The 15,512-nt window shown below is 42.4% G+C and overlaps 1 protein-coding gene across 4 annotated transcripts in view; it reads right to left on the reverse strand.

Moving 5' to 3' along the window:
* The window catches only part of ERICH6B (glutamate rich 6B), a 412,645-nt gene that overhangs the window by 62,419 nt on the left and 334,714 nt on the right, over nt 1-15,512 (reverse strand). For all 4 annotated transcript variants that reach the window (XM_077297367.1, XM_077297366.1, XM_077297365.1 and 1 more), the window contains one exon: nt 4,328-4,410. In XM_077297367.1, coding sequence (XP_077153482.1) covers nt 4,328-4,410 — 83 coding nt within the window. The remainder of the gene's footprint in view (nt 1-4,327; nt 4,411-15,512) is intronic.

Raw genomic sequence — 15,512 nt, forward strand, 5'->3', positions numbered from 1 at the left:
GTGACGTGGTCCCTAAAAATAATGGATTTGTAAATTTTGTTTGTAAAATGAGAAATCTTTGGTAACCATTAGAACTTCCTAACAAAATTAAATTATGTTTCAGAAATTGTGCTGATGTAAAGACGACATGTGGGAAATGTTATGTATTAACTATTTTGTGTGACATACAATATTTCTCTAATTTCAGGGTATAAAAATTAAGTTTAAAATTGCAAAATTTTCAAATTTTTTGCCATATTTCCAATTTTTTCACAAATAAACGCAAGTCATATTAACCCCTTAGTGACGGAGCCAAATTTTTAAAATCTGACCAGTGTCCCTTCATGTGGTAATAACTCTGGAACGCTTCAACAAATTCCAGTGATTTTGAGAATGTTTTTTCGTGGCACATTATACTTTATGTTAATGGTAAATTTAGGTCGATATGTTTTGTGTTTATTTATAAAAAATATCAGAAATTTGAGAAAAATGTTAAAAAATTTGCAATTTTCAAATTTTGAATGACTATCCCTTTAATCCAGATAGTCATACCAAAGCAAAACATTAATAAATAATATTTCCCACATGCCTGCTTTACATCACCACCATTTGTAACATTTTATATTATTTTGTTAGCATTTTAGGAGGTTTAAAATCATAGCAGTAATTTTTCATTTTTTCAAGGAAATTTACAACATTTATTTTTTTAGGGATTTATCCATGTTTGAAGTAACTTTAGGGGTCCCATTTATTGGGAAATTCCCAAAAGTGATACCATTTTAAAAACAGCACCCCCTAACATATTGAAAACTGCTGTCAGGTAGTTTATTAACCCTTCAGGTGCTTTTCAGGAATTAATGCAAAGTGGCATGACAGAAATGAAAATGTGTATTTTTACCACCTAAATGTCTCTAACTTCTGAACAGGTTACAACAGCCATCAGACTCTAAGGCTGCTATTTGGTCATGAATTGCCATGACAAACATCTGGACCACAAAATTATGATCTGAGGGCACCAATTGGGATTAAGAGGTAGCACCTACACGCTGTTAACCATTTATATTGATGTAGTCACTATTGACAGCAGCATCTAAGGGGTTAAACAGATATGGAAGATGCAAACACTGATCGTGGCTGATGCAGCAAGTTGTCAGCTATAGTGTACAGCCGACAGCTGCTGGATTGTCACCTTTATGGGGAGGCTATTCTCTTATATCTCAGGTCAGTTAAAAGACATATTGGCTGTCATTAAGGGGTTAAAGAAGTTTTACCACCATCATGAAGTACAATATGTCATGAAAAAACATTCTCAGAATCATTGGCATCCATTGAAGCGTTTCAGAGTTATTACCTCATAAAGTGACACTGGTCAGAATTTTAAAATTTGGCCATGAAGGTGAAAACAGGCTTGGGGGAGAAAGGGGTTAAAGGTACCTTCACACATAACGATTTCGTTAACAATATCGTTGCAACGTCACACTTTTTTGTGACGTAGCAACGATCCCGATAACGATCTCGTTATGTGTGACAGCGACCAACGATCGGGCCCCTGCTGGGAGATCGTTGGTCGTAGGGAATGATCAGGACCTTTTTTTGGTCGCTGATCACCCGCTGTCATCGCTGGACTGGCGTGTGTGACACCGATCCAGCGATGTGTTCACTTGTAACTAGGGTAAATATCGGGTTGCTACGTGCAGGGCCGCGCTTAGTAACCCGATATTTACCCTGGTTACCATTGTAAAAGTAAAAAAAAAAAACCACTACATACTCACATTCTGATGTCTGTCACGTCCCTCGCCGTCAGCTTCCCGCACTGACTGTCAGTGCCGGCCGTAAAGAAGAGCACAGCGGTGACGTTACCGCTGTGCTCGGCCGGCGCTGACACAGTCAGTGCGGGAAGCTGACGGCGGGGCACGTGACAGACATCAGAATGTGAGTATGTAGTGTTTTTTTTTTTTTTTACTTTTACAATGGTAACCAGGGTAAATATCGTGTTACTAAGCGCGGCCCTGCACTTAGTAACCCGATGTTTACCCTGGTTACCCGGGTGCTGCAGGGGGACTTCGGCATCATTAAAGACAGTTTCAATGATGCCGAAGTCGTTCCCCTGATTGTTGGTCGCTGGAGAGAGCTGTCTGTGTGACAGCTCCCCAGCCACCACACAACGACTTATTAACGATCACGGCCAGGTCGTATCGCTGGTCGTGATCGTTGGTAAGTCGTTTAGTGTAACGGTACCTTAAGGCCCTCCAAACACATTAGATAGCTGTTAATGATCGTTCGGTCAACATTTACTTCTCTCAGATACACATGAATGTTTGGCTTGACTGAACATACATGAGTTTTCAAAAGGGAAGAGCAGAGAAAGACAGCACTGGCAGCAGCTAATCTCCTTAGTGATGAGTGCAAGTGATCATTACTTGAGTTTGCCTAGGGGCAATCCCTGCATGTTTTGTGGCTGTCTAATAGGCGCAAAACATGCGGGCGCAAGGACTTGAACATGTCACTAGAGCACCTGCGATACTTGGTGCATCCCCTAGCCCCCATGCAAACTCGAGTAATGAGCACTTACGCTCTTCACTGTCCTGGATAATAAGTGGGTTGGGTGTAAAAATGCTATACTGCCCGTTCCTTATCTTCTCCAACATCTGTCGGGGAGAGCCAGGATGCCCCCATTCACATTAGACTGTGAGCCGATCCCGCTGATATTGGCAGGTTTGGAAAACATTAGTCCAATGTCTATGGAGGCCTTTAATGTCTCTAGAGACTAGATAAACTTCTGAAAGTATTGTTTTGCGTCTCATAGAGCAGTATTTCTGGATACACCACCTGAAGTATATATGGATGCAGTCATCAGCTTAAATAAAATGATAATTCACAGATAATTTTACAGTTTCAACATTTCATGAATAAATACATTACTTCATCAGCGAAAACCCTAGATTCAGGTAGCAGAACCATGTGTATGGAGGCTGTATGGTGGCAATTCAAATTCCTATTGTATTAGCGATGGATTGTGACGGATGGCCTTCCGTTTCATCCATCGTTTGACGGATCCGTCGTAAAGTCTTTGTCCGTCAGCCGGAGACAACGGACAAAGTAACGTTTTTTGTGTACGTCAAAAAGTCAGACTGGGATGGATCCTGCGTCGTCCGTTGTTTGCTATAATGGAAGCCTGTGGGCGCAGGATAAAAAAAAACCCGATACAGTGCATCAGTTTTTTTACAATCTGCACAGGATCCGTCTTTTCAACACTTTTGTGGATTGTGACTGATTCTAAAAAAAAAATGATGTGTGATGATGTGCCTTAGGACGCCTCTGTAATGGAGAATCAGGTTGAACATGCCATGCATTATCTGTTTTGGAAGTATATGAAAGTACAGTAGCACCTGCTAAACTTCTGGGTAGTGTATTACAGGCCAATATAGTGTAGGGCTTGAATGGAGAAAAAAAATCTCTAAAGCTCATAAGGATATGTAACCTCTTCATCTTACTGACTCGTATCACAATATATCGTGGTAAATTAACAGTATGTTTAGTTTTGTTGTAAACTGAATGGATTACTTCTGTAATTATGTACTGTAATTTCTAATAAATATAGTTATTAAACAGTGTTAGCTGAGAGTGGAACAGCATCACAGCAACCAAGAACATGGTAGAACTAGCAGAATTTTTTTATGTCAAAGCTTTGAATGGTAAATGTGGGCCATTATAGTCATAACTCTCCACCAGCCTGGGTGTTTCTTGTGACCTGGACCATCATTAAAATGCGGCATGCTGAGTCAATTACATATTCCTGTAGATGCTAAAAAAGTAAAAATGTCATAAAAATGCTTTTCTAGTTACAAAATCTATTCATGTGAAAACTGTTACTAAACCAACTGCCTGCTTGTGCTATAATAGGCTTATTGAAAGATTACAATGGGGACTCCTTTACTAAATGGATTTTGATTTTTTTATACACAATTTCTGGCTCCATTGTGCAATCAGTGCTGATACCATGCCACACATCATTGCAGCTGCTAAATAGCAAATGAAATCAGTAGTATGTATACACATTATATTGTGAATGGTGATATAGGAATGTAAGCCGTTTGTGTCTCCGTTGTACAACAATATTAAATATTAAAGTAGGGTAAATTGTCCCTTCAATCCACCCAATGTTTCAAAACTGCTCAGATCTACTGAGGTTTTAGTATTTCAAGGAACAAGATGTGTTTGCTTCTGTAGCCTCTAGATGAAAGCTTCCTTATTGGACAAAGATTCGATTGAAGGAAGAAATGTGTTTTGGTTTCCACCAAGGGCTGAGCGGCATGAAACATCACTTAATTTTAGTTCAGTTGGATACAGAACCTGCCCTGTTCCATCTGGAAAGAGGGTGCAGAAATTTTGTCCTGAACTGTAACGCTGCTTGATAGTCTCTTTAGGTCTCTGCAGAAACAAAAATGTGCAGGAATCATAATCTGTGAAAAGTTAGGTTTTGTAATATGTCTGTATACCAGACTGTAATATCATAAAAGTCAATATGTTTAAGAGCAGTCAAATGGAAAATCACAAACACAAAATGTGATTTGTTCCAAATAATAGGCCCAGTTCTGCAAATACACAGTTAAAAGGGATTTCTATCAGAGCATATTAATGTTACCCTTTGCAAAGATGTTTTTTTTGACAATATGGGGTTGATTAACTAATCCTATGCAATATTGAGAAAGTCCAAACCTAGACTAGGCAGTCTGAAAGTGGCCCAAATTAATAACTGGATTATAGACTTGACTCACTTTTGTATAACCTTCTACCACCTCTTGGTTGGTTTACTTTACTTCAATTATTTGCATCTGATGTTTGGTTCCATTTGGCACATAGTCACATTTTAATCCACACCCTTTTTTAATTTAAGCCCATGACTAAAGCTTGATGTGATGTTATTGCCTAAAATATGGCAAATTTTGGTGCATGTTTCACAGTCTTTAGTAAATGTCCCCCTACATTTATATTACAGAGTTACGGCACTATAGAAGCCCGCCTGTTGTGAATTCTGCTTTTGGGTTCCCTCCGGTGGTAGTAGGTGGTAATGCAGTTGTCCCTGGGTTGCAATCCTGGTCAGGTGTGTCTGCTGATTGCAGTTCTGACTGGGGTATTTAGGTGTGCAGGATTCATTAGTCCTTGCCAGTTGTCAATTGTTGTTGGGAGGTGTTGGACCTCTGCCTGGTTACTCCTGCCTTTCTGCCAAATCAGCAAAGATAAGTGTCTGGTTTTTTTTTTCTGTGGCACACATGCTGTGTGCTTCATAATTCAGTGCTATTCTTTGTGTTTTCTTGTCCAGCTTAGATTGTGTCAGTATTTTCTCAGTCTTGTTGGATTCTCTGGGGTTGCAGATATTCATTCCACGTCTTTAGTTAGATTGTGGTATTTTTTGTATTATCTGCGGTGGATATTTTTGGAAGGGTTTTATTACTGACCGCCTAGTAATCTGTCCTATCCTTTCCTATTTAGCTAGAGTGGCCTCTTTTGCTAAATCCTGTTTTCTACCTACGTGTGTCTTTTCTTCTCCTACTCACAGTCATTATTCGTGGGGGGCTGCCTATCCTTTGGGGGTCTGCTCTGAGGCAAGGTAGTATTCCTATTTCCATCTATAGGGGTATTTAGTCCTCCGGCTGTGTCGAGGTGTCTAGGGTTTGTTAGGCACACCCCACGGCTACTTCTAGTTGCGGTGTTAGTTCAGGATTTGCGGTCAGTATAGGTTCCACCGACTCCAGAGAAAGTTTCTTGCGGCTCCAAGGTCACCGGATCATAACACCCGCCCTATTGACCACTTATTGCTAAAAGTAAAATATTTCTTACAAAATTTGATGGTAGCACAACATTAGCGACACTGTGCCAGCAGGGTTAGTGACCCAGGTGTCCAACAGCACGCATGCTGCCTGGCACATCCTTCAGGGTCCTATGTCATACTGCCCAAAGACACAACATTACAGCAACAATGGCCACCACACACCACCATCAGGTGAACTGACCTAAAACACTCACCTTCCATGATATCCCAAGTAACAAACTAAAAACAAAATAGGTCCCAGGACAAATTGATGTAGTGCTGATACTAAGAAAAACAAGCAAAAATGAGGATGGACTACGCAATATGCTATGACTTTAAAAAAAGATATGGACCACACATCCAAATATTATATTTACATTGATGTATTGCAGCTAAGCAAATTTTTCAAAACTGAACATAAAGTTCTTAGCATTTTGCTCAAACTGTATAAGCCCATTGCCATGTCATGTGAACTTCTTAGGCCATGTTCACACGTTGCGGTTTTTACTGTGGATCTGCAGCGTTTTTGACGCTGCGGATCTGCAGCAGTTTTCCATGCGGTCTACATTACCATGTAAACCTATGGAAAACCAAATCTGCTGTGCACATGCTGCGGAATAAAATGCGCGGAAACGTAGCGTTGTTTTTTCCGCAGCATGTCAGCTCTTTGTGCAGAACTGCAGTGTTTCTGCACCCATTGACTTGCATTGAGTCGGGCACTTCCGCAGCAAAACCACAGATGTAAAAAAGATCTGCGGTTTAGCTGAGGAGGAAACGCTGCAGTTCGGGAGGGGGGAAGAGTGTGGGCAGAGTGTAGGTGGAGTGTTGGCGTGTATGTGTGCGTGTGTGTGTGCGGACGGGGTCTGCGAGCTCTCTGTGCCGGGTCTGCGGGCTGTCCGGGGGTCTGTGGGCTCTCCGTGCCGGGTCTGCAGGCTGTCCAGGTGGTCTGCGGCCTGTCCAGGTGTGTGTGTGGCATTGTGTATGTGTGTGTGCAGGCATTGTCCAATGGGACTACAAGTTCCATCGGGCTATGCCTGCTAGTGACAGTGAGTGACACATTAGCTAATGATGGGACAGTAGTAGTCCCATCATCCGGCTAATGTGTTGAATGTATAAAAAAACACAAACATACTACATACATACAACATACTACATACATACAACATACTACATACATGCATCATATATACAATATGCAACATACTACATAGATGCAACATACAACATACATGCAACATACAACATACATGCAACATACATACTACATACAACATACTACATACACGCAACATACATACAACATGCAACATACTACATACATGCAACATACATACTACATACAACATACTACATACATACAACATACTACATACATGCAACAAACTATATACATGCAACATACATACTAGATACAACATACTACATACATACAACATACTACAAACATGTAACATACTACATACATGCAACATACTACATACATGCAACATACATGCAATATACATACAACATGCAACATACATGCAACATACTACATACATGCAACATACATACTACATATAACATACTACATACATACTACATGCAACATAATACATACATGCAACATAAATACAACATGCAACATACTACATACATACAACATACATACAACATACTACATACATACAACATATTACATACAACATACAAACTACATACTACATACATGCAACATATTACATACAACATACATACAACATATAGACATACAGTACATACAACATAGAGTACATACTCACCATCACTTGTCACTTTGATCCCCGAAGCCAGTGTCACCTGTAAAAATATTAAAATAATAAACAAACACTATACTCCCTGATCAGCAGAAATCCAATTAAAACGAGTGTCCCACAACGATCTCCCGTGGATAGCAGCAGCATCTGCTGATATGACCGCTCTCCAGGGGCTCCAGGAATACAATGACGGAAGGTATCCTTCTGCACTGTATTTCTCCGCCACTGTAAAAAATAGTCCCTAGTCTCACTTGTGGCACTGCTGTGTGAGAAAGTTCCCACGCAGCAATGGCATAAAGTGAGACCAGTGAACTAAGGTAACCTCTCAGTGATGCACTGCAGGAGCCATAGTCTCCTGTCAGTGTGTCACTGGAGGTCTATAGAACAGTGACATCACCCGATGTCACTGTTCTATAAGGGAGATCGTCATGGGACACTCGTTATTAATTGGACTGCGTCGAACAAGAGTATACGGTTTATTATTTTTAATTTTTTGCAGGCGATCGAGTATGGTAAGTATGGTTAAATTAAGAATATTAAAATACTTTTTTCTGGCTGTGTCTTTATTTTTTTTTAACTCTCACTACTCTAGGATTAATAATGGATAGGCGTCTTATCGACGACTCTCCATTATTAACCCGTCTTAATGTCACCTTACAATCGCAAGGTGACATTAACCCCTTATTACCCCATATCCCACCACTACTCGGGAGTGGGAAGAGAGGGGCTAAGTGCCGGAATTGCACCATTTCTGGGGCGGCTGGGGGCTGGTATTTGTAGCCGGAGGGGGGCCAATATCCTTGGCCCCTCTCTAGGCTATGAATATCAGCCCACAGCTGTTTGCGTAGCCTTTCTGGCTATAAAATATAGGGGACCCCACGTCATTTTTTTATAGGGGTCCCCCTAATTTAATAACCAGTAAAGGCTATGCAGACAGCTGCGGGCTGATATTCATAGCCTGGGAGGGGCCATGGGTATTACCGCCTTCCCAGGCTACAAATATTGGCCCCAGGCCATCGGCTTTCCCTCTCTGGCACAGAAAATTGAGCGGGAGCCCACGCCATTTTTTTTCCTTTTTTTTTTAAATTAAACGTTCAGTAAGAAACATAGGCCCTGCTATTCTATATCTATGGATATATCTATAGATATATCCATAGATAAATCTATATATCTATACATGGATAACTTGATATATGTATAGATATAACTATGGATATATCTATGGATGGATAGCTATGGCTATATCGATCTATAGATATATTTATAGATAGATAGATATATCTGTAGATACATAGATTATCTGGCTACTTTCACACATCAGGTTTTTGCCGTCAGGCACAATCCGGCGAGTTTTGAAAAAACGGATCCGTGGTTTTTTTTTCTGCCGGATCCGTTTTTTTTCTCATAGAGTTGTATTAGCTTCGGATTTCGCCTGATGGCCACACGTTTAATCCGTTTTTTTTGCCGGATCCATCAGAACAGTTGTTTCCAGAAGACGGAGAAAACGTACAGAAAAAAGTTTTTTTCTGTCTGGCGAAAAAACACCCAGCGACGGATCCGCCGAAAAACGTATGAAACTGAGATGTGAAATGATGAATCTGGCCTCCGAATCCAGTTTTTCATGCATTTTTCCATTGAAATCATGCACATTTTCTGTTCTCTCTCTCTCAAAAAAACGGATCATTATGCATCAGTTTTTCACTATTTGCAACAGATCCGTTTTTTCAAAAATTCGCCAGATCCTGCCTGATGGATAGATATAGATATATGAATAGTTAGGCTACTTTCACACATCAGTTTGTTTCCATCAGGCAGGATCGAGCGAATTTTTGTGAAAAAATGGATCTGTTGCAAATAGTGAAAACTGATGCAACTGATCCGTTTGTTTTTTTAGAGAGAGAGCGAGAGAACAGAAGATGTGCATGATTTCAATGAAAAAAAATGCATGAAAAAACGGATTTGGAGGCCGGATTCATCATTTCACATCTCAGTTTCATACGTTTTTCTCCGGATCCGTCGCTGCGCGTTTGTTTTTTCGCCGGACAGAAAAAACTTTCCTCTGTACAGTTTCTTTTGACGGATCTGGCAAAAAACGGATGAAACGTTTGGCCATCAGGCGCAATCCGACGCTAATACATCTCGCCAGATTATGCCTGACGGCAAAAACCTGATGTGTGAAAGTAGCCTAACTATCCATATATCTATCTACATCTATCTATGTCATTCTATCTATCTATCTATCTATCTATCTATCTATCTATCTATCTATCTATCTATCTATCTATCTGTCTGTCTGTCTGTCTGTCTGTCTGTCTGTCTGTCTATCCATGTGTGTGGGTTGGACAAATGTAAAAGAGGAGGTTGCACAAGACATGACATCACAAATCTTTTTTGTTTGTTCAATAATACATCTTTATTTTGCTTTCAAAAACGCATACAAAAACGCATCAAAACCGCTCAAAAAATGCATAAAAACGCATCTGCATTATCTGCCAAGAGCTGCGGATTTAGTGCAGAAAAATCCACAGGCAAATCTGCAACGTGTGCACATACCCTTAGGCTATGTGCACACGATGCTGATTTAGTGCAGATTCGCAGCGGATTTTTCCGCGCAGAAACGCTGCAGATCCGCACTGTGATTTACAGTATAATGTAAATGAATAGTGAAAAAAAAGCTGTACACATGGTGCGGAAAAATCCGTGTGGAAACACTGCGGATTTAAAAGAAGTGCATGTCACTTCTTTTGTGCGGATCTTCAGCGTTTCTGCACCCTTCCATTATAGAAATCCGCAGTGGTAAAATCTGCATAAAATCCGCGGCAAATCTGCACCTGCGGTTTCTGCCAGGAGATGCGGATTTTGTGCAGCAATTTCTGCACCCCATTCCGCAACGTGTGCACATAGCCTTAGTGGGTCTCTGCTCTGATAGGCACTGCACTGCATGGCGACCACTGACTCCACGACATTGTGCAGTACTATACTTAATAGAGCAGTGATCAATTATGAGGTCTGCCACGAAATGGCAGTGAGCTTATACTTTCTGATCAAAATGTTAAGAATCTCATGTTCAGATTTGAAAATGTAATTTTGCAGTAAATCAATGAATACTATTTGTCCATTGCTTTTTTTTTCAGATCATCATTAAAAAAATGTGGCCTAAGGCTACTTTCACACTAGCGTCGGTACGGGGCCGTCGCGCTGCGTCGCCCCGACGTACCGACGCATACTGTGTAAGCGCTGCACAACGGGGGCAGCGGATGCTGTTTTTCCACACATCTGCTGACGACTTTGCAGGATGCGTTTTTTCACCAAAACGACGCATTGCGACGTATGCAAAAAAACGCTAGTGTGAAAGTAGCCTTAGACTGCCTTCCTGTATGACATTTATGATATACTAGATGGGGGCCCAATTCTATCGTATCAGGTATTCTAGAATATGCATGCCCACGTAGTATATTGCACAGCCCACGTAGTATATTGCCCAGCCAATGTAGTATATTGCCCAGCCCACGTAGTATATTGCCCAGCCACTTAGTATATTGCCCAGTGACGTAGTATATTGCCCAGCCACGTAGTATATTGCCTAGTAACGGAGTATATTGCCCAGTGACGTAGTATACAGCACAGAGCCACGTAGCATATTGCCCAGCAACGTAGTATATTGCCCAGCAACGTAGTATATTGCCCAACCACGTAGTATATTGCACAGCGACGTAGTATACAGCACAGAGCTACGTAGTATATTGCCCAGTGACGTAGTATATTGCCCTGCCACGTAGTATATTGCCCAGTTACGTAGTATATTGCCCTGTGACGTAGTATACAGCACAGAGCCATGTAGTATATTGCACAGCGACGTAGTATACAGCACAGAGCCACGTAGTATATTGGCCAGTCACATAGTATATTGCCCAACTACGTAGTATATTGCCCTGCCACGTATGTCACAGGTTAAAAAATAAAAAAATAAACATATACTCACCTTCCAGGGCCCCTTGTAGTCCTGTCGCCTCCTTCTCGCGCAGGCGCGCTGGACCTGTGATGATGTCGCGGTCACATGACCGTGTCACGGTCACATGATCGTGCCTAATTCTGCATTCAGGACCTGAAAATTACGTCACGGCTTGCTGTGATTGGTCGCGTCGCGGTCACATGGGCGGCACGCAACCAATCACAAGCCGTGACGTAATTTTAAAATGCGCGCGTTTCCTGCCTCCCGTGACGTCACGGCTTGTGATTGGTCGCGTCGCCCATGTGACCGTGACGCGACCAATCACAAGCCGTAACGTAATTTTAAAATCCTGAATGCCTAGAATTAGGCATTCAGGACCTGAAAATTACGTCACGGCTTGCTGTGATTGGTCGCGTCGCGGCCACATGGGCGGCACGCGACCAATCACAAGCCGTGACATCACAGGAGGCAGGAAACGCGCGCATTTTAAGCAAAGAACGCTGCCGGTTCCCTCGGTGAGGTCCAGGCTGCGTCGGAGAGGTGAGTATAGCAATATTTTTTATTTTAATTCTTTATTTTACACATTAATGTTGTTTCGATACCGATACCCGATACCACAAAAGTATCGGATCTCGGTATCGGAATTCCGATACCCGCAAGTATCGGCCGATACCCGATACTTGCGGTATCGGAATGCTCAACACTATCCGTGACAGAAAGAAAGACAGAAGGACAGAAAGACGGAAGTGACCCTTAGACAATTATATAGTAGATTACATAGGTTGTCTCTTCATTTTTTTGTTATCCTTGGTTCAAGAACCACACTCATTTGGCCCAGCTGCTTTTTAAATTAGAATGAGATGGCAAAAAGGGTCCAACCTATTTTGTTCTCAATTTGCTGCAAAGACCACATACAAAGTGATTTTTTATATCTGTTTACTTGGTGTTGATGCTGTCACGACTCTGTTGTTGGGTGTCCTGGGACCAGAGGCTCCCTTCCTACAATGCTAGGAGGCACCCTAGTTCACCCTATTCCCTGGATTACTTCTGGTGGTGAAGATGCTGGGGCCATGTACCTTGCCTTAGCTCATGAATCCGCCCTTAGTCTGTACCCCTTGCCCACCCAGGGAAGAGGAGAGTAATAGTGTACCGTAATACACCAACCTGTAGAAAGTAAGCCCGCCTGTAGAATGTAAGCCCGCAAGGGCAGGGTCCTCTTCCCTCTGTATCAGTCTGTGATTGTTAGTTTTGTTTACTGTAAGTGATATTTGTATTTTGATGTAACCCCGTCTAATGTACAGCACAATGGAATTAATGGTGCTATATCAATAATAATAATAATAACCAGGTGACAAAGTAATACAATTAGGGATAACAGAAAATGCCAAACATGCAAATATATTCACATAGACAACAAAGGAATACTCTGGGGAGTGGAGGATGGGGTTAAACCAAAGTAGGAGAAGAAATGGAATGATCACACACTCAAAACCTAGCAACACTTACAGATAAATCCACCAAAACTCTTCTCCAATAATGACCATTAACTACCACCAGCCATGCAGCAAAAGCTATTCTGACAATGAGTTCTAGCCATGTCCCAGTTAATATAAGAGATGGAAGTGGCTAACAGTGCACAGCTGAGCCTAAATGCAGGAAAGCATTCAGGAGCTCTCAAATGAGCAGATTAACCCCTGCACTGCTGAAAGAAACTAATATTGTTTTATAAGAAGGTGAAGTGCTTCTAACCAGTGCAGGAGTAGGAGGAATCGGACGCTGTGGTCTTCGGGCTCCTCTCTGTCATGATAAACCTGTGACAGATGCTATTACTGTGGGATGGTGTGATCTAGAGCTGTGAGAGTTTTGCCTCGGAGCATGGGTGCTGTTGGACAACTGGGTCGCTCCCCTTGCTGGCGAAATGTCGCAGAGGTGGTGGTCATTTGGAACAACAACACCTAATATGAATTTCACCATCATGTTGCAGTGGGCTTATACATTCTGTCATGTATGTGCAACACTTTGCTGGGACTTGTAGTACATCTGAGATTAGAAGCTCGCAGTGATTAGTTGAGCACAGGTCCCCTTTAAATCTGCATGGCCATTCATTTGTTAATGGGTTTATTGGGGCATGGAAATTGTTCATAGCTCCTCCTTGTCTTTTGGCTGTGGTGCTTATTGGAACCACACCCTTCCACTATATAAGCCTTTGCCTGGCTTCCCTCCTTGAGAGCAATAGAATCTTCATTCCGTTCCTGGCTTCACTGAAGAAAGTGGCCTGTTTTGTGATTGTTGCATGTGGTTTGTTGTGAATCCCTCTATCCTCCCCTTTTGGCATTTTTTCGTGTTGCCTTTTTGCCTCTTTACTGTGCACCCATTTCCCCTTCGTATTTTATACTGTGTGTCTGCTGTTGATTGTGCCTTGGTTTCCCCCTGTCTGTCTAGCTTGTGTTTACTTTTTCACTCCAGACCCTTTTCTCCCTGAGGGGAGGGTGAGATCAGCTTAGTATTTTGTAGGAGCACAAACAGGAGAAAGACCCAGGCATTTTCACCTTCAGGGGTAATCCTGCAGTTAGGGATAGACTAGGACTCCCGTAGATTAGGATACAGTATAGGGTCCTTCTGTCCTGGCTTTCCTACAGTCACAGCGTGACAAATTCTGATGAAAATGTTGTTTTTTTTGGTAATTTTTACCCAGTCACTTCAACAAAAGTAGAACGACATTGAAATAAATCTACAGTAATAAAAAAAATAGTCTACTTTAAAATATATACATTGCTCAAAAAAATAAAGGGAACACTAAAATCCCTCATCCACATCCTAGATATCACTGAATGAAATATTCCTGTTGTAAATGTTTATTCATTACATAGTGGAATGTGTTGAGAACAATAAAGCCTAAAAATGATCAACGTAAATCACAACTAATATCCCACAGAGGTCTGGAGTTGGAATGATGCTCAAAATCAAAGTGGAAAATGAAGTTACAGGCTGATCCAACTTCAGTAGAAATGCCTCAAGACAAGGAAATGATGCTGAATAGTCTGTGTGGCCTCCACGTGCTTGTATGATCTCCCTACAATGTCTGGGCATGCTACTGATGAGGCGGTGGATGGTCTCCTGAGGGATCTCCTCCCAGACCTGGACTAAAGCATCTGACAACTCCTGGACAGTCTGTGGTGCAACATGACATTGGTGGATGGTGCGAGACATGATGTCCCAGATGTGTTCAATCGGATTCAGGTTTGGGGAATGGGCGGGCCAGTCCATAGCTTCAATGCCTTCATCTTGCAGGAACTGTTGACATGCTCCAGGCACATGAGGTCTAGCATTGTCCAGCATTAGGAGGAACCCAGGGCCAACCGCACCAGCATATGGTCTCACAAGGGGTCTGAGGATCTCATCTCGGTACCTAATGGCAGTCAGGCTACCTCTGGCGAGCACATGGAGGGCTGTGCAGCCCTACAAAGATATGCCACCCCACATCACTACTGACCCACTGCCAAACCGGTCAAGCTGAAGGATGTTGCAGGCAGCAGATCGCTCTCCATGGCGTCTCCAGACTCTCACATGTGCTCAGTGTGAACCTGCTTTCATCTGTGAAGAGCACAGGGTGCCAGTGGCGAATTTGCCAATCCTGGTGTTCTGTGGCAAGTGCCAAGCATCCTGCACGGTGTTGGGCTGTGAGCACAACTGCTTCTGTGGACATTGGGCACTCAGACCATTCTCATGGAGTCGGTTTCTAGCCGTTTGTGCAGACACATGCACATAAGTGGCCTGCTGGAGGTCATTTTGCAGGGCTCTGGCAGTGCTCCTCCTGTTCCTCCTTGCATAAAGGCTGAGGTAGGGGTCCTGCTGCTGGGTTGTTGCCCTTCTACGGCCCCCTTCATGTCTCCTGGTGTACTAGCCTGTCTCCTGGTAGCGCCTCCAGCCTCTGGACACTACGCTGACAGACACAGCAAACCTTCTTGCCACAGCTCGCATTGATGTGCCATTC

This window comes from Ranitomeya variabilis, chromosome 3, assembly GCF_051348905.1.
Source record: "Ranitomeya variabilis isolate aRanVar5 chromosome 3, aRanVar5.hap1, whole genome shotgun sequence".
Classification (NCBI taxonomy): domain Eukaryota; kingdom Metazoa; phylum Chordata; class Amphibia; order Anura; family Dendrobatidae; genus Ranitomeya; species Ranitomeya variabilis.